Source organism: Rosa rugosa, chromosome 3, assembly GCF_958449725.1.
Source record: "Rosa rugosa chromosome 3, drRosRugo1.1, whole genome shotgun sequence".
Lineage (NCBI taxonomy): Eukaryota > Viridiplantae > Streptophyta > Magnoliopsida > Rosales > Rosaceae > Rosa > Rosa rugosa.
Window position 1 is genome coordinate 23669748 of NC_084822.1, and position 16404 is coordinate 23686151.

A 16404-nucleotide genomic window follows, 5' to 3' on the forward strand; every position below is an offset into this window, starting at 1 on the left:
GAACTTCAACATATATGGATGTTTAACATCTGACCTTAAATTCATTTTGTGAGCCACTTTTGATGCTTTACATGTGCTGATTTGTTTATACTTTACATTATGTGATCTATATCAGGCAAAGAGAGGAAGTTTCATCATTCGTCTCAAAATTGGGTCGATACCTGTTAGAATTGCTGGATTGTGCTGTTACTGTCACCCAGGGAAATGATTGTCTAGCTCTCAGTTCTGATCTCCTATCTAATGGAGCAAGCTCTATTGTTGCTTCCTTTAGAAGTTTTGCTCATTCCCCTATCTTTAGTCGACAGCACGATCAAAATCATGTCGATGCTGAACTATATGGTGCCATAATGCAAGTGATGGAGAGGCTCTTAAAAGCGATGTCTAATGTGTATGAAGAGTATTCCAGTGGTGCAGGAGAACGTTCAACTGCATGTGATACGCTAAAACAATATTCTTTCCCTGCTGATAGCAATAAAAGTAGGATTGTGGACATGGAGTTGGATGTTAACGAGGATACCAGAGATATGGATACATTATCTGATGGTGGCAAAACTGCCAGTGGTGTATTCTCTTCTGTAGAGAAATGGAAGCTGGGCATGATATCGCTTATTTCTAATTTTTTCTCAGTTTTACACACAACTTGGGATGTCCTGTTTAAGCTCCTGTCAAAAGAAAGGGATCAAATGGTAAAGCGCACATTGTTCACATATGCTTGATTTTCTCAGTAGGTTTTCTGCAATTTATGCTTCCAATAATTGTGTCGTTTGTTTTTTTGTTCTTATTTATTTCAATTCAGGTCAGGGAAAAAATTATTTTTGGTCTTTGTCAGCATCCCTTCTGGTCCTCTGCTGAAAATTTCAAGGAAATGGTATGGGGAATAAATGGATGATTTATCAAGAACTCATTTAATTTATGGTCACACACACACACAGAGATAGACACACATACATACATACATACATACGTACGTACGTACGTACGTACATACATACATATACATAACATATAAGATGCAAGCGACTTAAAGTTTTGGTGTCAAATAGTGTTGGATCATATATAGGTACTTGCCTTTTTGCAGGTCGGTTTAATGACTAAAATGATTAAGATACAAGTGAGTCTTAAGCTTGATTGTGGTAAGGTATTATCTGCTATCCATGGTTTGCTGGGGACACTATCATCCTTGGACACTAACTGGAAAGATAAAGGTTTCACTGACTCTTTAGGTGAAAGGGGACCTGAGCAGGTACTTTCCATACTTGTTCAATTCGATAATAAAATTGATGGTTTGTGATATCCTTCTAGTTCATGGCTGTTGCAAGAGTAAATTGTACTCTTTAACTGAAGATTCTATCTTTTATTTCAGAGCTTGATGCATCTTCGAGATGCGGTTGCTGAATGTGATCTTCTTGACTGGTTTGGACGTGTTAAGCTCATCGATTGCATATGCAATCTTGTTTTACTCAGTCCTCAAATTGGTCAGGTGATTACTTTGCAATCAGAAATGATACTGCTTTTAATGATTAAATTCTAGGGCATGAGAAGGAGAAACATTGACATGAGAAAGCAAATAGAGAAAACTCTGAAGGTTGCAAGCCTAGAGCTCTTGTGAATGAGAATGCAATTGTGGACACCAATATTAGTAATCAAATAATAGGGTAAACTTATAACTATCCTTCCAATTTAGACAGTTCAATACCCTATAATTTTCAATTTTTCGCAATACGAGCTGTAAAGTTTTCCCTCAAATCATCTGTCAAGAGCTGATGTGGTTGATGTGGGGCCATGCTGGACAAAATATTATATAAAATAAGTAGACGAAATAAAACTATTCATTAATATACAAGAATAAAACATGGAGTGGAACTTTTGGTTTCCAAGGACAAGTCTGAAGGCTTGAAAGTTTACTATTATATTCTTAGATCTAAAGCTTTTGTTTTGTTTTCCCCAATACTAAAATGTCCAGTAGTAGGTAAATACGGGTACAGATCATTATTTAAATTGTTTTAAAGAGAATTTTTACTTGGCTAATTTTTTTGATATTAGAATTAATTTTTTCCACATGGCGGTGACATCAGCAAGATGTTAGAGCCCACATTAGCCATTCACCACTTAACAGATTCTTTTGGTGGAAAATATAACGGCAACTCATATTGCGACAAATTAGAAGAAGAATATGGTAGTGAACCATTTAGTTCGAAAGGACAAATATAAGTTTGCATTTAGATGCTAGTTTGCCCAAAATAATAAATTTAATTTTAGTACTGACCTTTTAGTCATGCATCTGTTGTCCACGCTGTACTTTGTTTTCCTTGGTTCATAGACTTTCATTTGTCTTGAAAGCAAATATGATATCTGATTGGGAAAGAAATTATAACTTGCTGAAATATTCGTGATGAAAAAAATAGGGAGCAAAATGCACTCTCAGATGATGGCTTCTCATGCTTTTATGTATCTTAGGATTTTTGAAGTCTTCTGTTTAAAAATCTGCTTGAGGGTCCAAAACATGATGGAAAGGGGTTCTACCGTTTGGTTTAATTGGTTTTCACAAACAGACATGCAAATAATTCTATGGCTTCTTGGTATAGTGTCCATGGACTGGCTTCTTTTTCTTGTAATAATTTTTGTTTATAAATTTATTACTGTTATGCTGTAATTTCCAGATTTAGGGTATCCAAGAGTATAAATAGTTTGTTTTTGTTGTTTGAGGAACAAATGGCTAATCATCTTCCCTTCTGTTTGCCTGTTGATTGGTTGCTGTGGTCGAACTATTTATCAGACACTGATTGAAAGGTTGTTGACTATGCTTCGAGATCCTGATTATCGAGTTCGGTTCTCCCTGGCTAGAAGGATTGGTGTTCTTTTCCAAACGTGGGATGGACACGAGGAATTATTCAACGATATATGGTGGGTTTCAACAGAAATTAGTTTTATATATTGTTGACAATACTTATTTGTAGAGCTTATTTTAATTCTTCGTAGTAAATCTTGCCTGTCTCAATTCCTTATTTATGTTATGTGTGGTTTATTTATGTATTTGTTTCTTATTTTTCTCCCAAGTTGTAAGTTTGGATGGCCAAAATAAACTAAGCCTGTTTTAGTGCCGACATTTCTTTCACGGCTTATAACTCAAATATTATTTATAAGCTTATTACAACAGTTACTTTTATTTTATTATTGTGCTGGTTCTTGTTCTTTTTCGTATTTTTATTGTGTCGATATATTTGGTCCTAGACTCCCAACACGATGATCTACATATGCTTCCCCTTAAATGCTTTATTTTTAGTGTGTCAATTCGCTAGTATTTCTTCTTTAGTGTGTAAGTGTTAATAAAATACCAGACTCTGGTCTGTTTTGCTCATATATATCTATGCTTTTGGTTGTTTTTCTAGTTCCAACTTCGGTGTGATGTTGGTGGTATCCTCAAAAGAAAAACTTGTTACTGCAAGTGAGGTCTTAGCTAGTGGTCCACAGCCTCAGCCCACGATGGAAACTGTCATTATTACTCTCATGCATCTTGCTCTGCAAAGTGAGAAAATAGAGTTGGAGGTATATATGTTGCTTTTCTTATTCAGGCGGCGGTTTTCAATACATACTGTTTTTTTATTTTCTATTTTTTTTTCAGAAGAATGAAGACTTATTTTTTCTTTTGGTTAAATTTAATTGAATGGTGTGAAGGAAGTTAATATGAAAAATAAGAATATTTAGAACTAGTTTCAATCAATATTCAGCTGGAAGCAGAGCATAGTAGTCAGAATTGTTCTACTCATGTTATTGCTCTTTTACAATTTATGTACAAGTGGATTAAATTTGTTACATTTGTTGCATTGAAAGAAGCTGTCTGGTGTGGATTTGTATTGAATTTGAGATCTATGTGATACATGCAGGCTGTATTCATGATATGCGTGGTTGCTGCTATTGATCCTTGTCAGAGGTACAATATTCTGCATTGTCTTGCAGAATTCGAGGAGTCATAGTAAGCTAGTGTGATACAATAACATTATCAATTTTTTTCCCCTCGTTTTCAGGGAATTGATCTTTGTAATACTCGACAATCTCTCAAGGCAGCTGCGCTATGCAAGCAGGTTTAAGGTAGTACATTTAGTTCTCCTTATTTTATTAGCCTATGGTACTTAGTTTTATTGTACTTGACTAAATAAAAATAATACATAAAATTTGAGGTCCCCAAATTTCTTTTGCAGTACTTGGAGGAGCTTTTAGGATCAATTCTCTTTAGTTGGGTTGCTTGTGGTGTAAGCCTTGCTGCACTTGTGGAGGTAATCTGCTCATTTGTCCAGTTATAATTTTCTATATGGTTGAAATCTGTCAACGACCTTAAGGCATTGTAGCTTCCTTTATCCTTCAGAAAAAAAATATAGGGTGTTGCTAAAAAACATGCAATTGATACATGGAATCTTGTATTGGACATATATTACTATAAAATTTTTGATGAGTTGAATTTTTTTATTTCTTTGCAGATACGGCAATTATTTGTATCTGATTCCGAACCTAGTTACTTCATGCAGTATTGCTGCCATTGGCTTCTCCCGGCTCTAGTTTTGCATGGGGATAGCTCCAGTCTCAGCTGGGTTGCTAGAGTAAATTATCTTGAACTCTTTCTTTGTTACTCTAATTTGTTGGGCAACCAGTTAATTTCAATCCTTAAATAATTGTTTCTAGAATTTATCTGTTGTTGGGGAATCAATTATGATATGTGATTATTTTCCTGTTCAACATCGGATTTATTGTATATTTTATCGTTGTTGTCAACTCTTGGTTTTGTATATTGGATAAAGAAGTTTGTTGTTTATCTCACATTGTTTTTTTATTTCCAGATTGCTTGTCAACCTCCAGCAGTTCTGGTGAAAAATCACTTCGTGCAGATCTTCTCTGTTTGTATGGGATTGCATTGTAGTAAGAGATCTGGGTGGGAAAAGGGAGCAGATGTGCTTCAGAATTCTATTTTGCATCTTGCTCAGATATCTGAGAATGAACGGGACAAACTCATCAAGAAGCATATGGTTTGCTACTTATTCTTTAGATTCATTTATCTAGGTCTGAAGTTTGATTGCAGTTCATGACAAATATTTTACTTTTCTACTTGTTTTTTAGAACTCAGTACCTCCATACCTACAATGTATTTTGGTAATTGAGGGCATGGTAGCTATCTCTAGCATGTTTCCATGATGACAATGCTGATTATCCTCTTGCACCCTGCGTTGATTAGCATTGATGTGCAGTCTTGCTTGTTCCGATTTAATTTATGATTCATGGGCAATTAGATCTTACTGAGAATGTAAAGTCCAATTTCGAGTATTCTAAAGTTTGCATTTCAGCATATAAAAATAAGCATATTTCTATTGATTCCCAAATGTTTCTCATTAAATGCTCAACTTGCAAATGCATTAAAGCTTGGAACGCATCCACGTGTCATGCCCATGTTGACATCATATGACCCAAGCAGATTATAATTTACCTGTATGTTTAGTTCTGTTTGGCCATATCTGAGTGAGCATGCTTAGGTACAAAATCCTGCATTGGTTTCTGAGCACGTACTTTGATATACATAAATCCCATGGTTCTATACACAATGCCCAATAAGGGTTTGAGTTGCATGCTCTAGTTTTCAGACACGCACCACATATGTCATAGTTTATGTTCATCAGAATTAAGTGGATTGCTTTAAGATTTTTATTGACATTTTGCCTTACCTGTAAATTTATAGGTATCTATTGTCAGCCACATTCTGTCTCTTGCATCATCCGCACCAAACCCTACAGTTCCATTCTTTTCTCGGGATACGATTGCACGTGGAATTCAGACAATTGTTGATGGATTTTTGGAGATGTGGGTTATTTTCTTATCTTTCTTTTAAATGTCCTGCTTACTTCTCATTGTATTCTAACATAATATGTTTTCTTGTTGATGTCTATAGGGAGGATTATGCTACAAGTGTGTGTGTTGTTGACAAGATCAACATTTTTCGCCCAGATAGGGTTTTCATGGTAACAATGCTATTTTTAAATATAGCAATTTACTGAAAAGGCCAAAACAGTAGTCTATCGTATCCCTTTATCTTCACTGTTGTTCAGTTGGCATGTTTAATGCAATCTGTTAAAGAACTGATATTTTGGTTATGCAGTTTATAGTGGAGCTGCATTATAGAATTGCAGCAGCAACCCATCATAGGCATACATGTCACAGACTAGCTGGAATCGAGGTGCTGATAGATGTTCTTGGGCATAGAGCTGCTATGGCGAGCACTTCCAAGTAAGTGTCTCACTAACTAATTGGAACAATGTGTGCTCATGCAATTGTTATGAGCCTCTATTAATTTGGCAGTGATGTGAGTACGTGCCTAAATTAGCATAATATTAATGAGTGCAAAGCCTATAGCTAATTGTTATTTCTGTTCTGAAAAAACCTGTGGAACAATAAATTTCAGTTCCTGCAATAATAGTGCCCTAAGTGTAACCACTGGACTATTTTTTTTATTTTTTTAGAATAGATTAATTTCCTCATTATATTCATATTGTAACTGTGTTCATGTATATTAGTAAACAATAAAAAGGGATAGTCAGTATTGCAATCCCATTTTCCAGTTTGAAATGGGTAAAATCCTCATATGGTACCCAAATTATCACAAAATGCACTTTTTGATACCTACAAATTTTTAGGGAGTGTGGTGGTACTTCCATCAATTATTCCATGAAAATAGGATTAAAATTGTAAAACACCTTTTTCGTTTCTTTTTTTTTTTTACAATTTTTTTTCTAAATAAATTAAACTAGGTTGTAAAAAGAAAGAGCTAGGATTGAAGTTCGGTGAATATCTAGATTTAGCTACCGCCTTCATTGATTAATCCTATTAATTGTTCAAAAAAAAAAAAAAATCCCATCCGTTGACCCAAATTGGTATATATTAACATTTCCATGAAAAAGAACCAAACACAAAAAAAAATTACTGAAATTATTCCCGAGAATCCCGCAAACAGTGAAGAAAAGAATTATAAATGGACAATACATTAAATATTAGAATTCCAAATATGAACGAAAACAGTATTTTATTCTTCATGTTTCTCACACGAGTGCCACATGGCCTCCATGTAGGCATATTTAACAGAATAATAGGCTGAACTACTAAAAGAATTAACGGAGGGATAGTATAGGTATCACTAGACTCCCTAAAAAAATTTGTAGGTATAGAAAGTGCATTTGGTGATTATTCAGGTACCATATGTGAATTTTACCCTTTTGAATTTATATTTTATATAAAAAAGAAAAAAAAACACACAAAGGAAAGCAACAGTTGTAGATATGGTTGGGGAATGAAAGAGGAAGGAAATGGTGTTTTCTATATAATCGTTGTTCTCTTTCTCCTTTGTAACTAAAAAGTAAATTACTTGTTATTTAACAGAAAAAGATTTAGTGAAATGTTGAGAAGTGGAATATTTTTTTGACGTGCCCTTAAAATATATATTTTTCTATTATTTGATGTCTCAAGAGATCATTACTCTTAAAATTTTTCTATTATTTGATGTTTCATGCAGCTATCTTTTCAATCTGATCGGGCAGTTTATTGGTTACCTTGATTTACAAGATCAATGCTGTTGTGTCATATCTGTGCTTCTGAAAACTTTTAAAAGTAATCCATCCAGAGAAATTATCAGTGTTCTGGGTGAGCAACTTCAGGTGGGTTGGGTTCGTTTGTTAACTTTTTATTACTATTTCTTATTCTGCGTCATCACCTCCCATTCCTCGAGTAAAAGAAAAGAAGGCCTCTAAACTCAGGTGTCTCGATGCAGTTTTTAGTGTCGAAGTTGGTGGCATGTTGCATTCCGTCTGAAACTAAGGGAGAACAATTTGGCTGCGGATCATCTCAAGTTTTATCATTGCTCTTTCAGCTAACTGTGCATTCTGATCCATCCCTTTATGATTACATCAGAGTAGCCTTTCTGACTTCCCTGCAATGGACTTTTAGCTCTTGTAAAATAGTCCTGGATTTGATGGAATACCCTTTGATTTTTGTATTTTCTTCGCCGTAGGAATTGGAACCATTCCCTGAAATAGATATCTTTGATGAGATTAGAAAGTTCCATCAGGATTTATGCCGAGCTTACTCTCCCAGAGATCATCTGCTGAAGGTACATTTGTTTGAATTTGTTATTAAAATATGTAAACAAAGATTGCTTAACACCCTAACATGTCAATTATACCTTCTAATCGCATTCGAATGACATCTATAATTTTCTGACTGATCTGATCATATACTGTGCTCCTTTTTCAGTTTGTTAGGAGATCTGGTCACCTTCCACCAAGATTACTTCTCTGGAGGTGGTTTCCCTTTTTATTTTTATTTTTATTTTTTTTATCAGTGTGGTGTTGTCAAGTTCATCAAACTTGAAGCTAAGACATTGGTATTGTCAGTTTTTGAATTAAATTGCAACTTTTCATAAAAAATACAAGTTTTTGTATGATGCTTAATATATTTTTTTATTCTATTCTATTCTATTTTATTTTTTTTGCCCTTTTTTTTTGGGGGGGGGGGGGGGGGGTGGTGGGTTGTCACAGAGTAAGAACATTTACAGCTTTGAACTGGTCTAGTTTTTCTTTTTTGTTAGGATTATAATTTAAACTTTCCCTTCAGTTTCTCTAAGTTGATAATGAGATTCTCTCTACTAATATGCTCTTGCAGTCTCCAAGCATTGCACAAGAAGCTACTTTTGGGTGAAACATTTCAAATTGAAAAGAATGCAGCAGATCGGGTGGAAGATAGATATTGGCATTGTGACGATGAAATTATGACTGCTGTCTGGACTATGGTTCGCATGTGTGGCTCAGAAGATGCAAATAGCATTAGAGTTTTGGTCTCTGATTTCATATCTAGGGTACTTCTGCTATACATTTGCATTGCAATTATTCTATTCTTATTTTGCTCACTGAGGTCTGCAATGTTTTTGTTTTATCATTTTATTTTTTATTTGAAAAATGCAGGTTGGTATTGGGGATCCACATTGTGTTGTTTTCCATCTGCCAGGAAACTCAAGTAACATCCATGTGTGCCAACCTGTCAATCAAGGCTTTTCTACAGAGGGCACATTTCCAATTGATACTGGATTGTCTGAAGAACTTCTGGTCGCACTTCTGAAACTTCTGAAGAAGTACCTGATGGATGATTCTGTTAAAATTGTAGATATGACATCTCAAGCACTTCGGGTGAGCGAGGAGTCATTGGAGACCCTATTTTCTTTTCCCTTTCTCCAAATGTATCGGACTTCGCTCCATAGTTTGCTGTCCTGGTTACTCTGTTTTGATTAATTTGATATGTGGTTGCCTAAATTGGTTGTACGATTTCTTACACAAGGTTCTTTTCATTCACAGGATAATAGGCAAAAAGTAACTGTGGTTGATTCCTTGTTGATACGTATAGTGATTTATTAGGGATTGTTAACAAGAGTAATAAGTTTAGCTTAATGTATGTAATTTTGAAGACTGGGGAAGGTATTGACTAGTGAACATAGTTGAATAACTTGTTCATTAGAGTGAAGGACAGAGCCCATATGGTAATGTGGTGTGGTTTAATGTCAGGAAGAGGCATCACTTTTCAAAAGATATAGAAATAAGAAATCCTAGTTGACTCCAGGACAGAATAACTGATTTGAATGCATGAAATATTACTGTCCATAAAGTTAACTATCGTATGTTGGTACTGTTGTGTACATCTCCACCAGTTGAGCATAAACTAAGTAATTTATTGCTTATTATTTGAAAACTGTATTTTTATTTAAACTTATGGGTATATTTATGGGCGGTATCTGGGGAGTTTATATGTTAGATTGGCAAGGAGTTTAGTGGGAGTTGAGCTATTTGGTTGCTGTAGCCGTCTTCTTTGGCTGTTTTCTTTGGAATCTCTTCTGGTTCTTTGTATATTTATTGTTGTTTACTTTTTTTTTTCTTTTTTCCAGTAAAAAGCTGTTTCTTTTTAAAAAAGAGAAAAAGAAAAACGAGTAAAGCATGCAGTAGTCATTGATATCGAAGTTCATATTGTAATGATGAAGATTTAAATCTATTGTTTGCTCTTTTGCATTTTCGGGCTTTTCTTAGTATAATCTGATAGATTATGTCTGATAATAATAGTTCCACTGGACAGGGAATTCTTTCAACTCAAAGGGGGCAAAATACTCTGTTGTCATTTGATTCTTATGAGAGGTCTCTTATTGAGGTAACTACGCTTCTCAAAAGGGTCAAAGCCTTTAATAATATTTCATTGGTTCTGCCATTTATATGTTTCCACAGTGGAATCATGTAATTTTTCTGCCTATCTTGTAGGTTCACTCCAAGGGAGTCAATATTGAGCTGGTTGAAAAGCTCCTTTTGGATTTGGAAATTAAGTTTAAAGGTAAGTAGGAGCTTCTTTCGGTTTAAAGTGACGTTTCAAATTGTCTAGATGTGAAGAGTGGTGTATGTTATTTGAACAGTAAAGTTGGTTGTAGTGGTACTTCCTTTATTTTATTTTATTTTATTTTTAATTTTTGTTGGCTGCTTTCTGGTTTATGTGCCTTTGTAGATCCAAGCCCTGCAAGCATGCACTTCTGGTTTCTCTCTTTTATTTTTTTTGTCGATACAGAAAGAAAGAAAACAAACAATCTACAAACAGAAACCCCTTCAACAACCACTTCCTAACTAATCAAACCAAAGAGCATTTGCAGCTGACAAAAGAAGAGTCCTCCCGCAATGCCAGTTTGAGATTCTGATCTGCTTTTGCCACAGCTTCCGACAAGAAATTAGCCTCCCTTAAGACATGTTGAAAGTTGACCTGAACAAAATGTTGAGCTAGCCATTTGATATCTTGCACTAGAAATTTGATTCTCCAAGGCACCTGAACTACTCCCTAAATCTTGCACTTTCCACCTGGATGCTTGAATAGCCACGAACCATAGCTTGTTGAATACCTTCCCGAAGGGCCAGGCCCTCAGCCACTAAAACAGAAGCTTTATCAACATTCTTTGCAAATGCCACCAAGGGGTTACCATTAGAATTTCTAATCACAAAGCCAGCTGCTGCAGAAAGATTTTTGCGAACAGGACCATCATAATTTATGTTCATTACACTAGGATCAGCAGGAATCCATTTAATGACTTCATTGAAATTATGTTTCTTTTTAACATGGAAAGGATTTACTTTTCAACAAGAAGAGGCCACAGTAACAGTAGAAGAAGCACTCTGCAGATTGTGATGGTTACATCCAAAGCTTTATCGTTCAGTTTTACACCTTTAATTGGTCTTTTTTATATAATATGTCAAAACCTTTATTTTGGTTTATCTGTGATATGATTTTTGTTTTTTGTTTGTTTATATTTTTTCATATTTTTTTAACATAGGTTTATTTGTGATTGTGTTAGGTTTTCACTAATGATGTTTGCAACTTGTAATAGTTCTTTTAAATTCCTTTTCAGCTGAAGCAATTCCACTCGAGAACTCTACTGTATGGGTAACACATGGTAAAACTTTTGATGCATGGATTTGTCCACTTGTCTGCTCACTGATTGGCTTATGCAGTGATGTTATTCTGAGGTACAATCATTGATTTTCTAGATTATTTAGGAATTCTTTGATTTGCAATTACATATGTTGCCTTTGGAGCTAAAATGATCACCTTTTGGTTAATCAAGTTTGTTTGATCGACTCTTTTCCCCCTTATCTTATCTGGGTCCTTTCAGATTATGTCAGGATATTGTGTTGATGAAAGCTGAAGTTGCTGAGCTTTTATTGGCAAGTATTATTGTCAATCTTGCTGGAAAGAAGGATATGGATGTTAATCTCTACAAGTTGATCTCTTTGCAGGTTGTATCTTTAACTCATTTTTGTCAATTTACAGTTGCATTTATAGTCGTCCTTCTTCATATTGAGATTCACATTCCCTTTCCCCTGCCATCTGCACAATAAAGCCAACCGGGTCATTTAGTTGACTTCTTGGTGCTTCATCTTTGGAAGGTTGTCATTGTAGGGTGATTGGTAACTGAAAGAGACTATCTTCATAGAAAAATGTTTTCAAGCAAGCATTGTGATGTGTCAAAGTTTCAATTTCCTGTATATGAGGTGAATTTTAGATTGCAAGAAACTTGATGTTATTTCGGACGTGTTCACAGTGCGCGACGATTCTCAGATATTGAATAGGCAGTGCATTGGCTACTAATTTTTTTATACTATTATTCTTCTTTCATTTTTTGGATAAGAAAACATATTTTACTAAGAATGAACGTAGAAAGTACAACTACAATGGACGAGCAGTAGATCCAACGCAATGATGTGCTTGCTCTAAGTAAAGAATGCCTACCGCTGTTTACCCCTTCCTATTATGTTTCATTTGTTGTATAATTCAGAGAACAACACGTTAAAATAACATGAGTTGGTTCGTATATAATAGTTTAATCATATTCGGTTAGTATTAGGCTATCAGCACTACTAGCTATTTAAAGCTTTGCATGTCCGTTTCCAGTCTATTAGGCCTCCTTGCTTTGCATATAGTTTGACTATTGTCTATATTATATGTGCAGGTGCAGGAACATGTATTTACAGACTCTAATAAGTTAATCAAATCAATTCAAGTATGGTTGAATGCCCTCAATGAACTTCGATTGTGTCATGTGATGGAAAGATCTTCTTTGTTGCCATTAAAGCAAGAAAGCTCCAAGGTGACTATATAGGTTACTTTATAGTCGCTTACTTGCTTCTGATGATTCTATTTAAGTTTTCATATATCTGTCTCAGTTATCTACCTCTTTACTAAAATCTTGTAAATAACAGAAGAAATGAAAAAGAAAAAAAAAAAAAAGAAGAGAAATTACGGTCTTAATTTTCTTTTGGGTGGGAAGATGTATGGAGAGAATACAATGGAGATAATTTTCAAGGAAAACCTTAAAATAGAATCATAACTAAGATTTGAGTTTAAGTTCACTTAAAATTTATATTTGGTAATGTCTTTGGCATTGCTGCTTTCTCTTTCTGTGAATTCTGTATCTGTGGTCAGACATGTCTCAATTTAGTGTACATCTCATTTATTTTTTGATGCAAATTGGCTGCCCAAGTCTACTGGTTCTTTTGATTTTGTTCCATCCTAATTTATGTTCACAAAAAAAGCTCGTATAGTTTCTACTAGTCTTATTATTACTTTTTGGTTTTCCAGAGTGCTAAGCCTTCTAGTTACAGCTCTAAATCTCGCTCCACCTCTGTAAAGGCTAGAGAATCTGCTTCTATGTATAGTGCAATGGCAATGTCAACGCCATTATGGGACAAGGTATCATATTTTTCCTGCATGATGTTCACAAACATACTGCTATATACTGAAGATTTGCTTTACTCTTTCAAATTAGTTTTAAGAATTTCGTAACTCTGTTTCAATATGCATCATTTTTTTTTCCTTCATAGTTATTTTCCTGATAATTAGTATTTGTTCGCAGGTTTATTGGCTTTCTATTGATTATCTTGTTGTTGCTAAGTCAGCAGTTGTGAGTTCCATACGTTTCATACTTCAGTTCTTTTGTCTGATAAGTTCTCATGACCTTGTTTTGTTTGACAAGAATGTTTATTCTTCGTAGGTTTGTGGCTCATACTTTACTGCCATGATGTATGTGGAACATTGGTGTGAAGAACATTTCAATAGCCTGACACTGGGTAGCCCTGATTTCTCCCACATCGAAATGGTTAGTTTTGTTCTATTGCTAGGAAATCAAATTGGTTGCAATGATGTGGTGTACCTTTATGGTACTTTCTTTTTAGCGAGATGATATGGTATAGTTTAGTATGGTCAGGCTGTATGGTCCATCTCCATCCATATGTGAAAAATTATTTTTTCTTCTTGTGATTTTATATCAGCTCTGTTTAATATAGTGGTTCTTTTAACTGCCGGTTTTTTATCTTTCTTTTTCCTTTTTCTTCTACATCTGCTTTTCAGTTGCCACGCCACATTGAAATACTTGTTGCAGCAGCTACCCAGATCAATGAACCTGACAGCTTATACGGGATTATCCAGTCACACAAGGTTAGTCTATATATTTGGTTTCGTTTTAGTGTGTTGATTCATTATTCCCTCCATAGATGCTTACACTATGACTTTGGTCATTTAAATTAATATGATTCAGAGATAGATGCTTTAAATGTGGTAGTTGAAGTTATCCAATCTAACTTCTTGCAATATAATCTACCATAATGCTTGGTTAAATAGAACCTAAGAAATGCAGTCCATCATGATCTATAAAAGTAATTATAGCTGCATACAGTATGCAAGTTAGCAGACAGATTAGAATCACAGTGCAGGTATTTAATTTTAGCGTGGAGGATAACTCTATGGCCATTAGAATGGCAAATTATTCTCAATCAGGAAACAGCAAGATTAGACAAATTTGTAAATAAATACCTTACATGGTAGTGTGCTAATGCATATCACCCATTTCTTTATTTTTTATTTTTATTTTTTATTAGTTATTTATTTATTCTTTTTGTTTCCAGCTCACATTTAGGACATAACTATATTCTTACACTAGTGTACTTTGTTTCCGGTTTTGTTGTGATTCTGAAAGTTAACCTCTCAAATCATTACCTTCGAACATGAGGGAAACTGGAGCAAGGCCCTTGAATATTATGATTTGCAAGTGCGTTCAGCTGCTTTGGTACCAATGGATTTTGGTTCCAGGAGTTTGTCACTGGAACAGACTCAACCTGATAATTTATCCAATTCCACACTGGATGATCCAATGAGGCAGAGGAAACCATATAAAGGTCTGATCAGATCTTTGCAGCAAACTGGTTGTATGCATGTCCTGGACTTTTATTGTCAAGGATTGACATCTAGAAAAGGACAGTTTCATCATGATCTGGAGTTTACCGAATTGCAGGTTTCTGATCTGAACCTTTTCTTTCGTGTGTTTTTGTGCATGTGTGTGTGTGGAAGCAGTCTTAATACTTAAAATGCGTGATGAACAATGTATTTCACTTCCTGAATCCTGATTAGGAATTTTTCTTGCTATTTGCAGTATGAGGCTGCTTGGCGTGCAGCAAACTGGGATTTCTCGTTACTCTATGCTGGAGATAATTCTATTTCATCAACTCTGCACATCAAAGCCAATCATTTTAATGAAAATTTGCATAGGTGATATTCATGACATGCAAGAAAAATTGGGAAAAAAAACATTTATTTGTTGTTTAAGTTCTAAACCAAATTTTGGTTCTGCTTGTTGAATAATCAGTTGTTTGAGGGCACTAAAAGAGGGGAATTTCAGTGAATTTCATGAAAAGCTGAAAGATTCAAAGCAGGTAATGTGAGGCTCCCTTTAGTCTTTGCTACGAGCTTGACTTGTGATAATATTAATTATGTCATGTTTCATGTATGTTAGGAGCTTGTGTGGTCTGTTTCTCGTGCAAGTGAAGAAAGTACTGAACATATATATTCAGCAATAATTAAACTACAGGTATGCTTCATCTTTCTAAGCATATATCGGGTTCTCTGTTTGGATAGTTAGCCTTCTTTTTAGCAAGTCCCCATAGTTGCAAAACATGTAGAGAATAGAAGCTATGGGAAGAGTTTTCTTTTGTGTCACCTATTATAGCTTCCTTCGGATATCTCATCTCCTGCCCGATGTTGTCTATTTTTAGTGAGTTAAGTTGTTGATCTATTATATATTGGGTACACATTGAAATGCTATGAAAACCAAAACAGAGAACCTCACTTCCAAAAATATAAAAATAAAAAGTACTTTGTATCCTTTGGCAGATCCTCTATCATCTTGGCAAGGCGTGGGATTTACGTTGGAGATCATTTCCATCTGAGAGTATGAACTTCTATCCACAGATGGAAGAAGTGAATTCAGAACCTCTAATCCCTACCGTGGATCAGGTATTATGATGAGGGAAGGAAGAAATTGAATAGATCCTTTGATTTGATGGGGGATGATGAGTACAAGTAGCTATGATATGTTATTAAATTATCTGTTGAAAAAGAAAATGAAATAAATGTCTCAAGGGATGCACAACTAGCTATTGGTCACTTTTGTTGGTTCAAACCTATCCAATCATAAAAAGAACACTAATTTCTTTTTGCCTGACATAACCTTTATACTTTAATCAGTTATCCTGGCTGAGCGTGGATTGGAGCTCCATTTTGGAGCGAACACAGTTACACATGAGTTTATTAGAGCCTTTTATAGCATTCAGGCGAGTTCTTCTTCAAGTCTTAAATTGTAAGGACTCTATGGTGCAACATCTCCTGCAATCCACGTGTACTCTCCGTAAGGTATTATTAGCATTTTTTTTTTTTTTTTGCCATCTATTACAATGGGTCCAATGGGAAATCTAAAAAACAGCAACCCAAGAGAATCACACAGAGATATAGAACAAAAGAACACCAAAAGTA

At 34.9% G+C, this 16404-nt stretch overlaps 1 protein-coding gene across 8 annotated transcripts in view; it reads left to right on the plus strand.

Annotated features, from left to right (window-relative positions):
* The window catches only part of LOC133740335 (serine/threonine-protein kinase ATM), a 37444-nt gene that overhangs the window by 9890 nt on the left and 11150 nt on the right, over window positions 1-16404 (plus strand). For all 8 annotated transcript variants that reach the window (XR_009861143.1, XR_009861144.1, XM_062168272.1 and 5 more), the window contains 35 exons: window positions 116-686; window positions 797-868; window positions 1079-1243; window positions 1364-1480; window positions 2777-2904; window positions 3390-3546; window positions 3885-3931; window positions 4026-4089; window positions 4200-4274; window positions 4476-4595; window positions 4833-5018; window positions 5723-5844; window positions 5933-6002; window positions 6140-6267; window positions 7547-7688; window positions 7802-7942; window positions 8042-8140; window positions 8284-8330; window positions 8692-8884; window positions 8991-9212; window positions 10147-10218; window positions 10326-10395; window positions 11453-11570; window positions 11717-11840; window positions 12554-12691; window positions 13183-13293; window positions 13457-13504; window positions 13595-13699; window positions 13951-14037; window positions 14576-14890; window positions 15029-15144; window positions 15242-15308; window positions 15389-15463; window positions 15766-15888; window positions 16120-16284. Coding sequence is in view for 6 of the 8 variants with exons in the window: in XM_062168272.1 (XP_062024256.1) it covers window positions 116-686; window positions 797-868; window positions 1079-1243; window positions 1364-1480; window positions 2777-2904; window positions 3390-3546; window positions 3885-3931; window positions 4026-4089; window positions 4200-4274; window positions 4476-4595; window positions 4833-5018; window positions 5723-5844; window positions 5933-6002; window positions 6140-6267; window positions 7547-7688; window positions 7802-7942; window positions 8042-8140; window positions 8284-8330; window positions 8692-8884; window positions 8991-9212; window positions 10147-10218; window positions 10326-10395; window positions 11453-11570; window positions 11717-11840; window positions 12554-12691; window positions 13183-13293; window positions 13457-13504; window positions 13595-13699; window positions 13951-14037; window positions 14576-14890; window positions 15029-15144; window positions 15242-15308; window positions 15389-15463; window positions 15766-15888; window positions 16120-16284 (4600 nt within the window). In the remaining 2 variants the exon portion in view is untranslated. The remainder of the gene's footprint in view (window positions 1-115; window positions 687-796; window positions 869-1078; window positions 1244-1363; window positions 1481-2776; window positions 2905-3389; window positions 3547-3884; window positions 3932-4025; window positions 4090-4199; window positions 4275-4475; window positions 4596-4832; window positions 5019-5722; window positions 5845-5932; window positions 6003-6139; window positions 6268-7546; window positions 7689-7801; window positions 7943-8041; window positions 8141-8283; window positions 8331-8691; window positions 8885-8990; window positions 9213-10146; window positions 10219-10325; window positions 10396-11452; window positions 11571-11716; window positions 11841-12553; window positions 12692-13182; window positions 13294-13456; window positions 13505-13594; window positions 13700-13950; window positions 14038-14575; window positions 14891-15028; window positions 15145-15241; window positions 15309-15388; window positions 15464-15765; window positions 15889-16119; window positions 16285-16404) is intronic.